The sequence below is a fragment of the Thunnus maccoyii genome, chromosome 20, assembly GCF_910596095.1.
Source record: "Thunnus maccoyii chromosome 20, fThuMac1.1, whole genome shotgun sequence".
Taxonomy (NCBI): Eukaryota; Metazoa; Chordata; class Actinopteri; order Scombriformes; family Scombridae; genus Thunnus; species Thunnus maccoyii.
In genome coordinates, this window is record NC_056552.1 from 18,052,499 (window position 1) to 18,073,515 (window position 21,017).

The window sequence follows — 21,017 nt, forward strand, 5'->3', positions numbered from 1 at the left end:
ACTGGGACAGACAAGAATCCCTGTTTCAGCTTGTTTCTGAGGAATGTGGTTAGGGTGTTGTTGGAACATGCTGGAGGTATCTGTACCGCGGCTCTTTGCGCAACACAATGTTTCAGTTTGAAGGAGAGTTTTCTGTCCCAGAAAAAATATCATTTGAGGCCATGAAACACACATGACACAGCTCAAGGTTAAACCACCACCCACACTTTTTCAAGCTTTTATTTGTGCTTAACATTGATTTCACAACACGCCTGGACTTAACAAAATACTGCACATGCTGCCCTCATTTTTACACATCCATCTAATGGCAAACGTAGCATGCCAGCTTACAATGTTAGCTGGGAATTACACAGGAAACCCCACACAGAAACTTTACATGAGCTATAATGTTTTTTAACGTAGGAAAGGGGGAGGTGGAGGAGGTGGTGGAGGCGGTGGTGGCACAATACCCGAGTTCCCAGTGGGAGGGGGTGGTGGAGGTGGAGGTGGAGGGGAAGGGGCAGCTCCTGCTACTGGTGGGGGTGGAGGAGGAGGAGGAGGAGGAGGAGAAAAAGGACCAGGTCCTGATACAGGTGGAGGTGGAGGAGGAGGGGGAGGACATGTGAGTGAGGTCAAGGATGGGGGAGGGGGGAGGCCAGTGTCCATGGAGGAAGGAGGAGGTGGCGGAGGAGAAGGAGGAGGAGGAGGAGCAGGCATACTGGGGTCCAACGCAGCTGGAGGAGAAGGCAAGCTGTCATTGGTGAGGTTGGAGACTGTTGGCAAGGTGGGGACTGATGGCAGAGGCACAGCGATACCAAAATTGGATCTACGAACAAGACAAAAAGAAAATAGACTTTCAGCTACTGTGAGCAATAAAAGTGATACAACTGTAGGTTCTTAATTATCTATGCGGCATTGTACAATTTGTCTTAAAGGAATAATTTGACATTTTGAGAAATATGTGCATTTGTTTTCTTGTCAAGAGTTAGATGAGAAGATTGATACCACTCTAATGTCTGTATGCTACAAAGACTGGAAACACAGGGAAACAGCAAGCCTGGCTCTGTCAGAAGACAACAAATAACAAATACTAACAGCTCTAAAGCTCACTAATGAACACGTTTAGGGCTGCAACTAACAATTGTTTTCATTATTGATTTATCTGTCAATTATTTTCTCAATTAATCTTTTAGGTGTTTGGTCTATAAAATGTAAGAAAATGATGAAAAATGCTGATCACTGTTTCCCAAAAGTCCAAGATGCAACCTAAAATGTCTTGTTTTGTCCCGACCAACAGTCCACAACCCAAAGTTATTCAGTTTATTGTCAAAGATGACTCAAGAAACCAGAAAATATTCACATTTAAGAAGCTGGAACCAGATCATTTTGGCATTTTCCTCTTAAAAAAATTGACTCAAAACGATTAATTGATTATCAAAATGGTTGGTGATTCATTTTCTTTTGATCAGCTAATCAATTATCAACTTATCATTGCAGCTGCCAGACTATTTCTTGGCATTTCCCAGTCACCTCCTGGTATGGGCCAAGAGATAGTCCAGCACATAGTCCCCCTGTAAAACTGATTATGTAAGTATTTCTGATTATGCATTACGCATTTCTGAGTGCATAATGAGGAAACCTTTCATACCATGTTGGATATTATACCCATAAAATAATAAATCTGTAGTGTAGATTGTTGCTATAAAAATGAAAAAGGAGGAATGTGTTTACATACACAGTGGTTTCTGCAGTGCTCTGTATGCTGTCTGTGGTTCCTGATCTTTTTCTGGGCTGCTGCCCAGGGACCTGTGGGGAGAAGATGAATGAAGGGGAACAAAGGATGACATTATCCATCTCTACACTACAGTCAGCCATCCTGTATATCACATTTGACATCACCCTAGCACTACAGCGTGGAATACGGGGGACTGTAATGTGCTGTATATGTTTAATCTGAAGAACAATAATGGAAAGTGTTTGACTCTGTCTTTGATTTAGTCTTTCAATTCAGTATCCAGTTTACCTGAAAACAATGTCCGATGGAGTCCAAGATGGAGTATGATATTGGCGCTCTCGAGTAGCTTTTCTCTGGCTCCTTGCCTGAAGTCGGTGGGGTCAAACGCTTGGTACGGCTCCTGTTTTTGGGAGTAGTAAAAACGCCAATCTCTCTCCTGGCTACCTTCTCATGGTGGATAGCTTCAGCCTGGATCAGTGCACAGCATAGCAGGAACAGCCGCAATCAACAATCAATACACTGGTGCTCAGTCATTCTCAGATCACTTCCTCCCTTGAGAAAGTGTCTCTTTAAGTTATGACAACAATAAAGTAAACAAACTGAACAAAGATTAAAGGTACAATATGTAAGTGAAACGAATACAGTAACTTGCACACTTGGTTCCCAAGTAAACAGCTACGACTGTAGTGGTAGTTCATTTAAAGGACTAGTGTGTAAGATTTAGGGGGGCAGAAATATTGGCAGAAATGGAATATAATATTCATGTATATGTTTTATGTTTTAATTAGTGTATGATTGCCTGAAAATAAGAATTGCATTTTTTTAACCTTAGAATGAGTCCTTTATATCTACATAGGGAGCAGGTCCTCTTCAACGGAGCCTGCTATGTTGCACTACCATGTTTCTACAGTAGCCCAGAAAGGACAAACCAAACACTGGCACTAGAAAGGGCCTTTCGCATTTCTCGTGATTTTTTTGGCCACCGTAGGTTCACCTACATGCTTGGAAGAGGAAGGTGAGGGGAGGAGTATTCAGTGCGTTGCAATCTGCAACCTCACCGCTAGATGTCATTAAATCTTACACACTGGTCCTTTAACACGCAATGCATGCAATAATAAATGCAACTGAAGAATTTATGAAAATGAAATACAGAACCAGCCAAACGTTTGGGCACACTTTATCATTTTGATTTGTACTGTAGTAAATAATATATTTTCAAAGTAAATAAGTGTATTTTTTACAGCATTTGGACCACAGGAAACTCATTTTTGGTTTGTTCTTATTATTTAGTGATTAATGAAAATGAAGAAGAAAAGAAGAATAATTCAACCTTCTAGATATTTTGTTAGCATTAAAGAGTCTCCAGCTGTGCAGAAGTCAGTGGGCAGAGCAGAGCTCAGGTATGTTTTAGGTGGAAGGTGTACCTCACCAGTGTCAGCAGATTGAGTGAGGACTCCATATCTTTGATCTGCATGGCCTGTGAGTCCAGCAGTCTCAGCACGGTGCTGGCCATACTGTTGATCTGGTAGGTCACACTGGCCAGCGCCTGAACAGCCAAACCCTTGGCTTCTTCAACAGCCTTAGTTGGATCTTCTGCCTGCAGGATTTTTAAAAAAAAAAAAATTAAAACCAGGATAGGTGATACATGCTGTAACACACTTCATATGCTTTAAAGTCCTCAACAAAGTGGTTGTTGAGCAGTAGTTGTGACATTTGTAAGAGCTCACCTGAAGATAATTGTTTTCGCAGTAATCTGCCACTCGGAGGAGGTTGCTTTGGTTTTCAAGAAGATTCTTCCTGGCAGCTGGCGCCTCTTGTAATATCTGAGTAATAATCTCTGAAAAGTTCTTTTGCTCCGTCATTTCTCCTATGCTAACAAAACCTTTTAAATCCTTTAAAACAACTTACTTGGACAAGTTTTTGGCAAGAGTCAGTGGAGGCAGGAAGGTGTTTGGTCGGAGGTGAATGCGGAATTACCTTAGGGTAAAGATTTTCACCGTGTGAGCAGCTGGTCCCAGGGCAGGGCTGCACCAGGTATGCATACACTGAAACTGATGAAGCAACATCTCTCTCCTAAGGAAATATGATATATCATATTTATCCTTGTGTCACACTCATATATTCTATATACTCATATATAATTTCATATATAATACATAATATACTAGTACATAATCGTGCTGTAAACGTCACAGGAGCCAACATGACAGCTACTTGAATTATTTACTAAATCCACTAGAGGTCAGTGCAGTCTAGAGAAAATAAGTGAGGATCATCTGGTCTGTTGATCTGCTGCCCACCATTGTACTATGCATCATGGATCATGATGATGATGATGATGATGATGATGATAAATAACTAATGTAGCATATGATATAATAGCCAAAAGCAGTGAGAAGCTTACTGATAAAATTCAGCTTTACTTTATCTCATCATCAACTGATGATACTTCCAGTGGAACATTGTTGCATAATTATGAAACGCTCAGTAGAGTCATAGTTGTACATTGTATTGTTCTGAATATCCTGTGTAAACAGTTTAAATTACACAACATCCTTGATTGTGTTTTTTTCTGTGCAAAAGGTCACGGTGGCCTGACTCCAAATTCTCAAGAGGTTCCTTTAGGTTGGCGAACAGTGGTTGCATTGATTCATGTAGTATGTGCACTGTCACATTGGGATCATTTGAAAAAACAAATATTACTCAGAGGACATTCAAGATGTTATACACATTATATCTTACAAGAAGTGGTTCAATCCAGTCTAATAAATCTGGTTACCAAATGTGCACATGTTTTACCATGTGTCAGTTTATCAGGACACTTTCATCCTACCTGACGCTCACCAAACTGAGCCATGTGACAAAGTACAATAACATTTTATTTGGATATGGTCCAGTGTTGATACTTCAGGACAATCAGGTGTTAAAACAAGATGTCTGTTAAAGGACTCCTCGACTGTTTGTATATGATGCACCTCTTCATGTTTTGGTGCACAACCACAACTCAAATGATTTTGGGATCATTTTATGCCTTTATTAGATAGCTGACAGTGAGAACTGGTAGGAAAGAGATGGGGAATGACATGTGACAAAGGTCCTAGGTGAACCAGTTCATGGTTGGCGCCACTTTGGCAACCTTGACACCCCCTCAGTTCCATTGATCCATTGCTTTGGTCCTGACTGAAATGTGTCAACAGCTGTTGATTGGTACAAGTATGGTGGTGCCCAGAGGATAAATTGTAATAATGTTGGTGAGGCCTTAACTTTTCATCTAGCGGCATCATAAGGTCAACATTTTGTATGTGTTCAATATGATTTATGACCAAATATCTGCAAAACAAATTACTTTCCCAATTGTGTTTAGCACAGCATAACTTCCTAAAGTAAGTGAACATGTTAGCATGCTGGCTTTAGCATTTAGCTCAGTCCATTAGTACAGCCTCACAGAGCTGCTGTAGCATGATTATAGACTCTATAGATGTATTGTTAATCTGAATCTGACCTCACTACTACTTCTATCATTAATTCAGTCTGAAGCTAAATCCTAACTGAGACACCAAATTATAATAAACTGTGTTTCACATCGTTGTATGATCTCAGTAGACTTGTCACTGACGTATTAGAGTCACTTCAGAAGATTTTTTTTTAATGTTTTGCCTTTATTTTCCTTTTGGTGAATTTCTGCAATTTTTCCCTAATCTTATCTTTTCCTTCCACTTTCACATGTCACAGTTCCAACAGATATCTTCTCATTGAAGTAAATGTCACCTTCGGACAATCAAAATAAAGTTGGACCTGGTATTAATCATCTATTCTAATGATGCTAAAATGTTAACAAAAAGAATTAAAAATATAGGTGGCATGTTGACTTTAGCCTTAGTCCTCCTTTGGAAGAATCCAAGCTGTTGTCGACTTTGATATGACTGATAGTGTTGCAGTGAGTTTCTGCTACAGTATGAGCCATCAGTTTTATTGCTCATATTACAAAACCATCAGGATCCTACTGATAAGATATTTCAGGACTTTATTTCTTTATTGAACATCCTTTTTTCTGTGATCAGCACCATCTAATCATATTGTGTTAGTATATAAATAATTAAGCTATCATCAGATCATTTTGTACTGTATGGAAAGAGTGAATTACTTGCAATATAAGATTGCCCATGTTAAATGAATGATTACTCCGATTAAATTATTGCAGTTTTACTTCCTTTGGATTCAGCTGAATGGAGCCTACATTTCTTGGAATGAAGGAATTGACTGATAAATAGTCAATATTTTTTCATGTTTATGCCGATACTATATCTGGTGTGCTGTGTTGTACAACAATAAACTTTCCCAGCAGGCTCTCGTAATGACAAATAGCTGTAATTCTGACCCTTACTGTAGTTGTTCTGTATGATTTAATGCAGCTGGTAATGTATACTCATATAGAGACAACCATGATTCAACACACTATGCCCACACAAGAGACATGGCCTAATGATAACATATACTCTAGACACCAACTGAGGAGAGGAACACTATACTTACTTTCCTGTCCTCTCATTGACCTCAGACATTATGTCATTTTCTTCCTGAGCCACAAATGCGCAACCAAGGGTTTGTAACCATCAATTTTCCATTCAATCATTATTTCACACTCATATTTGCTTTGTTGTGGGCAGTTTTTATCCTCTGGAATCTCAGTATGTGTGAAAAGTTTTCCATGATAGGTGTATTCAACATGTTTATCTTGGATGTTCTTAATGGCGACCTTTAAGTTTTTGGAACAGTTTTGAACCACTCTTGGAGAAAATGTACTGTTTCATTTCTAAAAATAAGTGAATCACATTAAAGGCATGCCATGTCTTGAGATATTCCATGACTGGGCTCCCCTCCTGTTACTGATTAGCTGTATTCAAATCCTCCAACATGCATATTAGTCAGGACAGCATGACCAGCACACCACTGTTTTATGGTCTTGTTTTCATAGCTATCTAAGTACTATCCAAGTGTGCAACCAGCCATTTAATTTAGAATTGAAATGGGTAGATGTAAAACGTGACATTACCTTCAACTGAATTTGGCAGAGAGTGCAAGAAATGATTCTTTTTCCCTCACATGAAATATCAGACAGGGCTGTTATCTTTGTTACAATTGTAAAGCCACACTACTTCATACAATTTGCAATTAAGCAGCTGAGATGTCTTAGCTCTCAAAAATACCAGACTCCATTGTTCAAAGACAAAAGACATTTCTTGAAATTTCTTCAATATAAATGTAGCCTGGGGGAGGCAAACCGCAGCTTTGCCCTTTGTCTGAAAATAGAAGTCGATGGTCTGAAATATCTAAAAGCCCTGAACACGTCATTTCAGTTATTCAAGCTTGTTTCACCCCCGATCAAGTTGTTGCGGAGCTATTTTGGAAATCACATGGGGTTGTCTGAATTAATACATGATGATTTAAAATGTAAAAGAAATCATTCATGATTCAAATAGGAATAAGAATCATATGTTGTTGCATCCTAATAGGTGCAACACAACTGACAGGAGAATGACCAAAATGTCAATAGTAGGAATATTGTCACAGTAGAAATTTCAGATGTGTGCATTGTGCATGCTGGCTCACTATAACACTGTCACAGCTTAATGGAAAAGAGCTTTCGTTGGGTAATTGGTGTGTGTACTTGGCGACAGTATACACGTAGATTTAAAGGATCTTACTGGGGTTGAAATGAACAGGCTTGCATTACAGTTAGGTAAGGAGGTCCAGAGGGACAAGGCAAGAAGTCAGCTCATAAACAGGCAGCGGGGTCAAACATAGGTAGCAGATAACAGAGACAGAATATCAGGAACAGGTTCAGGTGACTGGAACACATGGGCATAACACTGATGACCTGGCAGGGAGCAGGTGGGAAAGGGCTGGTATAAATACTTAGGGGGGTTACTGAGGGAATGAAGAACAGGTGAGCAGGTGGATATGGGAGTCAGGTGACTGGGACAGGTGGGATTGTGTGAGGGCACCTGGTGGTCAGGTGGTGAATGGCAGGAACTGGAGAGTCCGTTAGTAATTCAGTGGTCTGGGGAAGCAGGAATGTGGCTGAAGGGTGGGATAGGGGGGCAGAATCGGCAAAACAAACAGGATTAAAGTAGCCGCAACCATATCCTGCTTTAATAGTTTTTGGGAATCTCAGGATTCATTTCAGCACATAAGAAAAAAAAGGGGAAGTTCTCGCATTCAAATTATAACTTAATGACTAAATAATAATTAACCAACACTGCAGACACTGAGTCAGTGATGTGTACAGTCTGTCGCCCTCTTATCTACTACTTACAGATTCAGCATTGATCCTCAGTGGTCAGCTCCTGTGAACTATGATTTTATGATTTTATTTTATTTTTCTCACAACTTTTTATTTGCCTTTTTAACAGAGCTTGCAGGGTGGGAATTATTTAATATAACGATTGCTTTCCATTTTTATTTTTCTAAAAAAACTTACTTGATACAAAACTTCTCATCTTTTAAAATTCCTTAAATGCTCAAATCAATTGGCCTTGTCTAGAATTATTTCAAGAATACTATCTATCATTTAATCACTTCTTATTGTTGTACATGGGTATTATCATATTGTTATTTTAAGGATTTTGCAAAAGAGCACACATGCATTAAATGTAGATTAATCTGGAATAATAGCATGTGTGTGCATGCAATAATGAAGCACATTAAATCTGTCCAACAGTGCTCACATGTCATCTTATATCCTACAGTGCTACACACACACACACACAAACACACAGCAGCATCCATGTTCAATGGCGTGCAACTGCCTGTTTGTGAAGATTGGATGTTCTGGGCTATCACAGCCTCTCCACACTTCACAGACTTCCATTAAAGGAAAAGCCAAATTCAATTATTGTGCTGGAGACTGCAGGAAAACTACATTGTCAGAGCACACACAAAGACACACACACACACACACACACACACACACACACACACACACACACACACACGAAAAAATAAAGCAGCAGTTAACATTCTTTGTGGACAGTTTTATTGTCTCTGGGTACACGCAACTTTGAACCCAATCCCAATTAATCTTCAGGCACCTGCTGCCCCTTCTCTCAAACTTTTATTAGTTTTTGAGCTGCTGGCACTGTAGAACAGAATATGAATATTGCAATATTTCTCTTCTCATCATCAAAGGTATAAAATTATTTTTGGCATTGACATACTTTAATACACTTTACATATATTATACTGTTGATTTTCTTAAATGACACTGTCATGTCCAGGCATCTTCAGCCACAAGTGTTGGTGTGTGAAAAGTTTCTCACCTCAGCAACTTTGATTTACACACCCACCACTGCTGTATCACTTGATCACAGTGCACCGTCCATTTCTATCAGCCCTGATAGGAAGTAAACTGTCAATAAGTAGTCAGTCCACTCTGGGTGGTTCACATGTTGTACATGTGCCTCACGTTTCCAGAGACATAGGCCAGTGTGTTTACAAGAGCACTGGAGAATTTGAGATATCTGTTATCTCCTCTGTTAGATATCTGCTATTTAATTGATGGAGGCAGATCTCAGCACAGAGGGTCGTCTGCAGGACAGTGTTGTGTGATTTTAATCCGGCGATCCAAAGCTGAACCCATTGTGACCCTGAACTACTCATATAATAGTTATCCCTGTCTCATTGTGAGGTGATAATGACTCCTTCTGCCTTGACCTGTCAAAGACCAGTCAATGAATCAGTTGCGATGAAGCTGAGGGCGTAGTTTCAATCTGTGTTTTTTAAAGACATCACATTAATAGTCACCATTTCTCTGCTAACGCGCTTATTTTAGATGTTGCATCACATTCTAGACTTTACTGGCTCAGGTTAGCTTTAGCATGCAGTGTGTTGTAATGAAACATGATAGGCTCTAGGTTCAACCTTGCATAAGTTTTCTAGGTTCAACTACCTCAAAAGTAAAATGTCAGCATTATAATTACATCTTTATCTGGTCCAAAGAGAAGGTCTTATCGGCAGCAATGCCATTTGTTCCACCATCAAAGCTGCATTCTGTTTTAACACGAGATTTCGGGCCTTTTTGAACGATAATGATGGAATGTTTATGTTGGACATAATAAAGCAATTAAGTATTAATTTACTGCAGTCATAGGATCAATCAAGGTTAATAGATACTTGACTATCACCAACCACTGTAAATCAATGTGCCAATATCAGTAGACTAAGATTAGGAATGACTTGGGATATGTGAGCTATGAATTGACTGTCAATTGCGCATATCAGATTTTATTTTTAAAGTTGAAAAAAGAAATATGATCCATTCATGAGTCAGATTTTTAAGAATAGTATTTTCTCAGTTATTTACGTCATCAAGATTTCACACTCAATGAATCAGTCTGAATGGCCTCATTGAGTAATTTACAGACACACTTCCTAAATTTTATTTTAGTGCTCAATAGCTAAATTTCTTTTCAGCTCGCTGTCAATGTTTTCAAACTCAACAAAGTTCACACTTGAGATGAAAATATTAACAGCTAGCTGGAAGAAAACATTTGGATTTTGAGGTACTGTTATCATTTTAAAAAACAAAGCAGAGCAAACTTATAACTCATTTCAGTCCAGGGGAGATTCAATGTGCTTCACATAAAATCTGTATATGCAGTATTTTTACATGTACACATGCAAAACAATCTGCAACCCAAGTACGAGTGATCATCTAATATGAATATTAATCACATTTGAATTAATCTGAACTCAAATCTAAAAAAAACAAACTGAATTTTTAATTTATTTAACATCATTGAGAATATATATAAATATTTGTTCCTAGTGCTATTTTCATGTAGTATTATGTAAGGAAAAATGTCACTGAAGGTTACAAAAATAGCCAAGAAGAAAGAAACTGGGCACACATTTTTTGTGCACTCACAGTGGTTTATTTATTTTTTTATTCTTGTTCAAAGTGTAACCAAGTCCAGTAATCTGACCAACAAGCCACCAGTCAGGGTCCAGGGTCACGTGAATGATTAGCTGGTTGGTAGCAACAGAAGCAGCTGATGGATTTTAACAGCGTGTGAGGCTGGCAAAACATAAAAGGGATTAGAATATAAATGTGACAGAAAGTCAGTTAATCTTTGAATAGATTTGTATCCTTTAAAGTCAAGAACATTGCTTTGTTTGTGCTTGGCCAGCAACATCTGGGGATAGACCCTCTCTGTGCATGAATATAGTATTTGTTGTAATTAATGACACCTGTAGGACTAATGAGATAAACCAAGTCGCATAGTTAACTGGCTCTGGACTAAAGCAACATACATTTAAAGCTGCTGTAATCAATATTTTTATATTTAAAATGGATCAAATGACTAATGTGTCGCTCATAGTTATGAACCCACAGAGAATCATCATTCAACTCTGCCTCTACTGAGGATTTTACTGTCTTTCAACGAATCATTTCGATTTTACTGCCTGCAGCTTTACTTCTTTTGGATCACTCTCACTGCTGTCATGGCAGTTGTTTCCAGCTGTAGTAGGCAGCTGTTTTCACCAAAAAAGCCTCCAAATCCAACTGTAAGCTTGCACAAAATGGCAGTCAGTCAAAGTTAGTGACTAACTGGTGAAGCTGGAGGGGAATATTTAACAGCTAAAGAGCCAGATATTTCCCAAAGGAGTTGGTAGAGAGCAAAACAGCGCTAGAATGAAAGTGAATATTGGACTTTTGCTAACATGTTTGCCATATCAACTTAAAAGTGGATAGTATGTCAGAGTTAGTGTGTCAGCTTGTTTCTGCAGCCACCGAATTGGCCAAAGAATTTTATTCATGCAGATTTGAGCATGCTAAAAATGTCATTTGTGTTTTGCTCTAAACGCTGTATCTGGCAATGTGCTTTGTAATTAATGTACTGTGTACTGTAACCTCATTCAAACTGCTCTCTCAGAGGATTCCAGTAGGATGAGATGTGTGCATCAACTCAATCTGGGATTAAGAGCAACTTGTTTACTCTGTAATTATGTTAAGAATTTACACACATGTTTCTAATTCCCTCAAGTGGAGGAAATGAACAGCTCTTTGAAATACCCCGCCCCCTTATTTTAAGCATACTGGAGTACTAATCTGAATGTTAGACACTGACTGATATACAGTAAAATGTGCTTTGTATTGACAGTTGCTGTGCAACAGCATAGTGCTCATTACAGGCTACAGTATAGTAGGACTCTTTGGATTTTTACTATAAACATGCCAAGAATGGGGACAGCTTGAAAATCCCTCCACTGTTTGACAGCTGCAAACATCTTCATTCCTAAAAAAGACCTGTCAACTGTGTCAGCACAATAATGACATCCCTTTTAAAATAAATTTTTCAGGGGCTCGTGCAGACTTTTGATCACTAATGGGGCACTTACAGTTACAGTAAGTGCTGACCATATGAGAAAATACACTGGTTCCATTTGAGATCATTTGATATAATTTTTCTAACCTCAATTAGAGAGAGAGCTGTGCTGTAGGTGAGCCCCTTTCACAGTTCTGTGCCTCTTTCTCACTTTTTCTGCTAATCTCTCACAGCCCTTTCAATGTTCTGCCTTCAATCTGGTTACCCCCGCTCCCATTTCATTCCCCTATCCCTTCTCTCTTTCATTTCCCCTCTCTTTATAACTCCCCCTCCCTCTGTTGTCACTAAGCTGAAGGAGGGAACTGAGAGCAAAGTATGTGGAGTCCCTCCCAGACACTCCAGTGCTGGTTACTGAGGAGCTGCCACAGGCAAGCAGACAAGCAGGCAGGCAGGCACATTGCACTGGTGTGTCATATCTCATCTCTCATCTCCTACAGTTATAGAAACTTGGATCTGATCAGAGATATTGACAGCCATCCAAATCCTGGCAAGCTGGTAAACACAAGGGAGGGAGAAAAGATAGGAGTAAGGAGGGGAACTGGGGGGGGTGAGGGGAATATGTCCAGTGCTGTAAAGTGGTGAGAGGGAAGGCTGCAGAGAAGTGTGGGCTGGGTTAAACTGCCACTTAAAAAGAAGCTCGCTTTAGCTTCTGTACATTTCACCAGCAGCCAGGCTGGGAGGCAAAGAAGGGAGCAGTGAAAGAGTGGATGAGACAACAGCTCAAGGGAGAAGGTGTACTCTCACTTGACATTGCACTGGACATTGAAACAAGTGTATTTTTAGCCCTTGCTTCCAACTCTTCCACTTTACAGTTTCTCTCCTACACGGTGTCGTTAGTGGGAGCTAGCCATGGGCACCAGTATGGACAGGTCTCTGCGGTCAGTGCTGCTGCTGCTGACAGTCCTGGGACTCTCTGAGGCTCTACAAGAAGGATGGCTGCCAAAGGAATATGCAAACACCACAGCTGAAGCACAACGCTTCCTTGATGACTACAATCATACTGCTGAAGAGGTGTTATTCAACAGTGTCTCTGCCAGCTGGACCTACAACACCAACCTGACGGACCACAACTCCAAGCTCCAGGTAGGATGACTACTAGAGTCTTGAGCTTAGAGAGTGATATTTTAGCTTACCTTTTTCCTCTGCTGGTATGAAATTGACCTGTTTAGATCAGCTCTTGCCAGCACTGGCACCTTGTCTCCACAAATGCATGCATGGTCAAGGCTTTCTGTTGAGCCGAGCCCTGCTTGACTTGGAGATCTCCCCTATTCATCTCTCTCCAGAATTACATGCTCAGTTTCCTCCCAACGCAGCCAACTCAGCTTGAGTGTTACTGGAAATATAAAACAAATATGAATGCCTGGGGTGCAAACGTCTTCAAGTTTTGAATAAATTTATAGGGGGTCTTGCATGCTATTCTGTTATATTTTTTTTTAACTGTCTGTTTCATGATTTCTTTACTTTACTTTCTGCTTAACAGTTTCTCCAGATGGACGCGCCCACTAGAGGATGCAGTTTAGCAATAGTTTTATGGTCCACCACGGCAATATTTGCTGACAATAAAATACCTGTCTTTTGCAGCAATTTCAAAATGAGGCTTTTTAGAGGCAAGCTATGAAACATTACATTAACAGCAGATTGCAGGGGTTTTATGGTTTCATCTCACCATATGCCAAAGGAACATTTGCATAAACAGTAAAGATGAGGGAGAAAAGATACCAACATTAAAACAGGAGCAAAGTATAGTCAGCAAGGCAGTTGCAGGAACCAGTGAAACTGCAGAGCTGTGAAAGAGCATTTACTTGCCTTCAGGCACAAGAGTCAACATGCTCATATTCATGGATACGTCCTAACAATGCAGGCTTATCCAGTATTATACAAACTCATGAAAGCAATTTGTCAAATGGAGCCTCTGGGTTTTTTTTTCTTCTGCATGTGCTTGGACAGCTGTCACAACAGGATTTCACTACACTATCCAGGCTTTGGGAACTGCTCTCCTCACACGCTGAACAGGTGTAAATGTGGCCCCCACCACCACCAGTGTCAAAAGGGTCAGGCTGCAGAATATGTTCTGCTCTCCAGAATGTGTTCGGGATGTAAGGTGAAAGATGAGCAGGCTTTTAGTTATGAGCACTTTTTTTTTTTTGGACAATTCAAAGATGGGATCAAAGTGAATCAGACCACTGAGCCCCATCTGATCTGGCAGCCTAGGGGAGCGTGGCCATTCAGGCTGACAGAGAATAAGAATTGCTTCTATGATTTTTTTAATGATGGTATTCCACTTATCCTGCACTGTGAGTCCAATACATTGAATTTATTGAAAAATAAATGGGCAGAGACTAAATTATAGCACGCACACTCTTGTGCACATAAAGCAAACACTCACACGCACTCACACACACATTTTCGCCTCAGTCCATGCGGTGAGCATGATTTGGTTTTGGTGCAAATGAGGCTCAGCCTGCCAGGTTAGGCATGTAGTGGATCAAACAGAATGAGGATCGGTCCACAGGCTTCTTATTATGTGGAGTAAAAAACGAAGAGAGTGGTTCTCAATAACTGATGTCCTTTGAATCCTAGAATGAAATACCAACCGCCTTTAAGTAACACAATCAGACCCGGGGCTCAGTTGCTTTCAAAATTCATTGCGTATTGCCAAATTTATGCGCCTTGAATGTGAAATTTGAGAACTAGTGAAGGGTTTCATTCTCAGATGTTATAAATTCATTTTGGAAGCATTTTACTAAACAAAATCTTCCCTCAAAATTCAACTACTTCAGACGCAAATGACTTCAGACATGTCTTTACTTAAATACTAAATTTAATGTTCTTGAAACTAGCAATCAAAACGTGATCATGGGTATCTTACTTTGGAGAGAGACTCTTACAGTAGTATTGAATTCATGTCTGGTTGTCCTTTGTACACACAGAGGTTACATGTTCATATGGTGAATGAGTGAGAAGATTTGGTAATAGAGCAGGAACTGTAACGCTCTTGCCTTTTTTTAATTTTTTTTTTTTTTTTTTTACAAATTACAACACACACACACTGTAGCTAATATACTGAGTAAAGCGAAAATGCTGTTTCACCCTTTTTCTTTATGTGTTTCTTTGGCTGAGAATGTGATTATCTGTGTGGATGGGTGTAGGCAAGCTGGAAAAAACAATTGAGAAAAAGACAGAGATTGAGAGGTCAGAATTAATACTTCAAGTCACTGTTACCAGTTTTTCCTCATACAGCCAGTTATTTTAGTGAATGCTGAGGAAAAAGAGGCTTCGATGAAAACATGACTGGAATGAAGTTATCATTACTTTTATCAGGATGTGTGTTGAGCACTCATTGCTCTCAGGTTACGTCAACATTAGTGTGTTTCCAAGTGAGACAAAGCTATTGGTAGTCACACAGTAACTCTAACATGACACAAAATATACAGTTACAGCATAGAGTAACAATTTTTTTCAAATAATAAATAAATAAAATGTCAAAGGTGCAGTATATGGTACACATAGTGCTGTAACAATACAGCAGTAGTTCATCATTTTCAATAGGAGCAAATCAATGTGCAACACATACACTATCCATACAGTGTTCCGCAGTAGCCTTGATTCCATCCATTCTTCCCACACCGTCATTATATACCGTGAACATCTATGTCCAGGGTCCCATAAAGAAAAGCTCTTGAGATTCAGATGAGGCCATATATGAGGATGTGTGCTTGAGAGACAAAGGCATTTTGTCAAAATATTATCCTTGAGCTCGGGTTATTTTGCTGTTCTGTCCTTGCTCCTGATAGACAGATGGAGCACTTTATTGATCCCAGAGGAAATATGTGATGGTGCAGCTGTCAGGGAACATATTAAGTCACAGATGAATACATGTTGTAGATATAGGAGTTGAATAACAAATGGGCAGACAGATTAGCCAACCCTAGAAAATAAGAAAAAAAACATAGTTTGCAGATGTTATTCATACAAGAATAAATAAAATAACATCTCTTAAATGTATTACACACATGGTCTGCATTATATAATGTGTGGTAGTGTGGTGCAACAGTTATTCTAATGCAAATCTTCATATTGAAAAGAGGCAAAGTGCTAATACTGATGAAAATCTGGCTGCTAGTAACAGGAAATGTCTGGCGTTTGAATTCCTGTGGGCTGCAGTCATTTATGAGGTCTTTTTGCTTAACTTTTTGCTTTTTGTATAACAACAAACTGATATAATATCAAAGAGCAATGTGGACTTCGCTTGGTCATAAAGACGCGCTTTAAGAGATAAGTAAGCTAAAGGATTGATGCTACATATTCATTATCCACTCTTTGCAGGCCTTTACATTTTAGATATTTACAGATCAGTAATCGCAGAAATGAGGAGATATATCAATATATCATTGACATTCATTTCCTCCTCCTCTCGCCTTTAGGTAAAAGCATCCCTTGAAGAGCAGGCCTTCACTGAAGCTTGGGGGAAAAAGGCCAAGCAGGTCTTCTCTCACGAGATTATCAACTCTCTCCCTACCCCTGAAGAAAAGAAGCTGATGGAGAAGATCATGATACTGGGAGCTGCCAACCTGCCCCAGGAAGAAAGAGAAAAGGTTTGTTTCTGTTTAATATTTATAATGAGAAAAATCTAAAGCAGACAGTGTTTTTTATGTGATGTTTTTGTCAAGGTATCAGTGCTGACTTCAAATCTCTGTTTCCTGTCTGCAGTATAACACAATTCTCAGCACCATGGACAATATTTATTCGACAGCCAAGGTCCATCCACAACCAAACATAAGCTGGAGCCTGGAACCTGGTGAGTAAATACTGAATAATTGCTCAGTTTGAGGGTCATAATACATGAATCATGTGATACAGATGTTTTGGAGTTATTTTAAAGAAACAGAGAGACAGAGAGAGAGAGAGATGTTGAAGAACATGAAAGAAGCAACAATTTAGAGGGGAAGTCTAGTAAGAAAAACAGTTGTAAGTGGTTCAGATCTTATCAGCTCTTGGAAAACTAACCGGATGGGCAAAGTTACTTTAAAGAGGTCTCCAAAGGAAGTGTTATAGATGTGCTTGTGAGTATTGAGGAAAAGGCTGAAGAAACAGCATGTCAGTAGCTTTTAACTCCGCCAGCATGTTTTGTGAACAATGGCCCTGTGCCCATTTACTGCAGTCTCCATAATGATTTTTGGTTTTATAATCTCACAATGGAACTAATCAAGGATGGAACAGGGTTATTCGAAGTATGATGCACATCCCATCACAAAAACATGTTATACATTATCATTATAATAACAAATAGGCTGTCATCAATCTCGTTTTCCACCAGTGCTATCTTCTGTGACCTTGTGCTTTCACCTTTTCCTCGCCTCCATTTCCTATTTTTTGTCATTTTGAAGATAAATTGAAACTAAAGAGTTATCATAACTCAAAGCTAACCACTTGGATAATGTGTCTGTTGTGGCCTTTTCCTGCTGAGAGAGCACAAGGAGCATGATGTCATCCAAACACTGATACATCTGAATTGTTTTTGGAAAAACGTCCAGCTTTTGCTTTTTATGTAATTGTCTTTATGACTTACGGTGTGTTGGATTTTTTCTTTTTTCAGAGCTCACAGAAATCATGGCCAAGTCCAGGAGCTATAAAAGGCTGCTGTTCGCCTGGGAGGGCTGGCACAATGCATCAGGTGTACCTCTCAGGGAGCACTACCCCAAGTTTGTGAAGTTTAGCAACAAAGCCTCTCAAGCTGATGGTAAGCACCACCACTTGACCTTTGACTTTAAGAGCACAAGATTCATAGTGCTACAAATGCTTCAGTGGTATGTGGGATAAAGGATTTTTTTTAATAGTTATTTTTCTTTACAGTCTCCTGTGCAAAAAATAAAAATCATCCATCCCATATGCCATACATCAGTTAAAACGGAAACTAATGGGCATGCCAGTATTGTTTTGAATCCCATGTACCTGGCAATTTACTTAAATTGGTCTAAAATTGTTTTAAATGATTTCAAATCATTTTTCACAATTTATTCCTTGCCTTTTATGAAGTTGTATCTAGTATACTGCAGTGATTATTCATGTTTTTTTACTCACCATTTTTGTGTATGATGTAATTTCTGATGTTGATTGTCATGCAAGCTGAAGACGAATTTCTACTTTTTAAAAAAAAAACTTTTTTTAAAATTTGATTTGATAAAATAATTAATTTAATGAGAATGAAGTAATGGGGGAGCAAGGAGAGTAAGAAAGTGAAACAGAAATAAATAACATAAACATTTTGTCCTGTTTAGGATTTAAGGACACTGGAGATGACTGGCGCTCTTGGTATGAGACTGAAAACTTTGAGAACGTCATAGAGGACCTTTATAAGACAATTCAGCCCCTCTACCTCAACCTACATGCCTTTGTGCGTCGCCAGCTCTACAACCAGTACGGTCCCAAGTACATCAACCTTAAAGGACCTATCCCTGCTCACCTGCTAGGTACAACAGAACATTTTTATGTTGCTAAAATACTTTGCATTGCACTGCTTAGCAAGACACGTGAACATATGCTGCACAACATAACTTTTAAAAAGCGTAGAAGATCAAACTTGCATTCAGACACAGCATAGAAAGGTGTGTGTGAAATTCTGTGTGTTTATCTCATTACTATAAATAAACGTGCTGCATAAACAAACAATTCCTACAGTGCCTGTGAGCGGAGTATCCCATAACAAGTTGCTGTTGCTTAAGTGTTTTCCTCCTCACTCTCAGGAAATATGTGGGCCCAGACCTGGAACAATATATATGGTATGATGATCCCATTTCCTGACAAACCCAACCTGGATGTGACTGCTGAAATGGTCAACCAAGTAAGTGTGGGGGTGGGAGGAAGCTTTTGTGCTACTCAAATGGATTGTAGGGGGAAAATGAATGAATGAATGACGATGATGAGATGAAATGATAAATCTCACAAATCCAACTCTTATCATAGTTTTGTAAAATAGCACTGATATTGTTTCCTTTCCCCAGGGCTATAATGCCACACACATGTTTCGTGTTGCTGAGAATTTCTTCACCTCTCTGGGTTTGGAGAAGATGCCTGATGAGTTCTGGGCTGAGTCCATGTTGGAGAAACCTGACAATCGAGAGGTGGTGTGCCATGCTTCTGCTTGGGACTTTTACAACCGTAAAGACTTCAGGTAAAATTAATTAGTTTAATTACAAGTGAACCATTTAGTGAGTTATAGTTATACTTCATTCATTGTTAACTTACAAGCTGAAAACAGATGAAGGAGATATTATGATTATTGTGCACTATACAGTGAAGTTGGTGGGCAGTAATACTGCATGTTTTCCTTTGTTTCGAATCTACTGCAGTTCACATGATTTCAAATGACACAATGATGTTAAAGGATAGGTCCACAATTTTTCAAGTCTGTCTTAAAACAATAGTCAGGTGCCCATATGAATAGTGTTAATCAAGTAAAGTGGATATCTTCTACATTTACAGTTACATTTAGTTTTTAGTATGGAATTCCTACTTTGTGTTTCTTTGGACAATGTTTCCCTGGTCAGCTGCAGTGAAAGTATAGCAACAAAAAGAGGGAATTTGGTACTAAATAAACTGTAACTTAAAAGATATCCATTTGATTTGACTAATTTGGATGGCTGAAGCTTCATATTAGCTTCAAATATAAATACATTTTTGTATGGAGTGGGGACAGTGGCTTTTGTCCTCCATCACTTAAATTGTAAGCACATAAAGTAGGAATCTCTTAGTGGCCAGTATAAACAGGGGGAATGATTACAGCAAGAAAATCCTGTTTCAATGTTCATTTGGGTACTTGAATATTGTTTTAAAACAGGCTTGATAAATTGTGAACCTATCCTTTAAAATGATGACATTTTAAGGGTGGAGATCTTCACAACCATAGCATGAACAGTGTGGACTTTTATTGGATGTGGACCCTCAAATCAAAGTGGAAAGTCATAACTTATAAGTCATATGTGCTGGAGTACAGAGCCAACAAAAGTCCTAATTCTTATGGACTACAAACCTTTAGGAGTATATCTTTGCCTTTCAGTTTATATACTGATTGCTAATCTTGTTGATAAAACTTGATAATACAAAATCATCGATCAACTATATGGATGTTTCTCTCTCTTCAGGATCAAGCAGTGCACCACAGTGACAATGGAGCAGCTCTTCACTGTACACCATGAGATGGGGCACATCCAGTATTACCTGCAGTACAAGGACCAGCCTGTGGGCTTTCGTCGTGGAGCCAACCCCGGTTTTCATGAGGCAATTGGAGATGTTTTGTCTCTCTCCGTTTCCACACCTAAACATCTGAAAGCCATTGGACTGCTGGAATCTGTGACCTCTGACTATGGTAAAGAGACAAAATAAAACAAATCCAAGCCACTAAAATGGATGAATGATCTTATTCTTAACCAAAGGTTGCAAAACTAAATGCTGCATTGTGTTTCTCTAGAAACTGATATCAACTACCTGTTAAAGATGGCTCTGGAGAAGATAGCCTTCCTTCCCTTTGGCTACCTTATTGACCAGTGGAGATGGGGTGTCTTCAGTGGACGCACCCCTCCAGATCGGTACAACTCAGAGTGGTGGTATCTCAGGTAAGCTTTTGTGCAAAGGCTTAATATAGGCTACTTGGAAGATTTGGGAAATACGCTTCTTTACTTTCTTGCAGAGAGTTAAATGAGAAAATTGGTACCACTCTTATGTTTGTACATTAAATATGAAGCTACAGCCAGCTTAGCTTAGTGCAAAGACTGGAAATGAGAGGAGATAGCTGGTCTGGCTCTGTCCAAAGGTAACAACTCCTACTAGCACCTCTAAAATTCTAAAACTCACCGAGTTAAGTTATATCTTACATGAAAGCAAAGTTATATCAGTTTAATCTGTGCAAAAAACAATTT

General features: G+C 39.2%; 2 protein-coding genes across 2 annotated transcripts in view; one reads left to right on the forward strand and one right to left on the reverse strand.

Annotated features, from left to right (window-relative positions):
* Window positions 1-201: 201 nt before the first annotated feature.
* Window positions 202-3,694, reverse strand: abi3b (ABI family, member 3b). Its single transcript, XM_042396298.1, has 5 exons — window positions 3,442-3,694; window positions 3,144-3,311; window positions 2,003-2,182; window positions 1,715-1,785; window positions 202-805 (listed from the first exon to the last, which is right to left on the reverse strand). The coding sequence occupies exons 1-5, from the start codon at window positions 3,574-3,576 to the stop codon at window positions 394-396; spliced, it is 966 nt and encodes a 321-aa protein (XP_042252232.1). The 5' UTR covers window positions 3,577-3,694; the 3' UTR covers window positions 202-393.
* Window positions 3,664-21,017, forward strand: part of ace (angiotensin I converting enzyme (peptidyl-dipeptidase A) 1) — a 28,706-nt gene continuing 11,352 nt past the window's right edge. Inside the window, exons 1-10 of the mRNA XM_042396296.1 lie at window positions 3,664-3,748; window positions 12,915-13,185; window positions 16,527-16,697; window positions 16,813-16,900; window positions 17,699-17,842; window positions 18,381-18,572; window positions 18,846-18,943; window positions 19,104-19,273; window positions 20,244-20,467; window positions 20,570-20,714. Of these exons, the coding sequence (XP_042252230.1) occupies window positions 12,952-13,185; window positions 16,527-16,697; window positions 16,813-16,900; window positions 17,699-17,842; window positions 18,381-18,572; window positions 18,846-18,943; window positions 19,104-19,273; window positions 20,244-20,467; window positions 20,570-20,714 (1,466 nt within the window). The 5' untranslated portion in view covers window positions 3,664-3,748; window positions 12,915-12,951. The remainder of the gene's footprint in view (window positions 3,749-12,914; window positions 13,186-16,526; window positions 16,698-16,812; window positions 16,901-17,698; window positions 17,843-18,380; window positions 18,573-18,845; window positions 18,944-19,103; window positions 19,274-20,243; window positions 20,468-20,569; window positions 20,715-21,017) is intronic.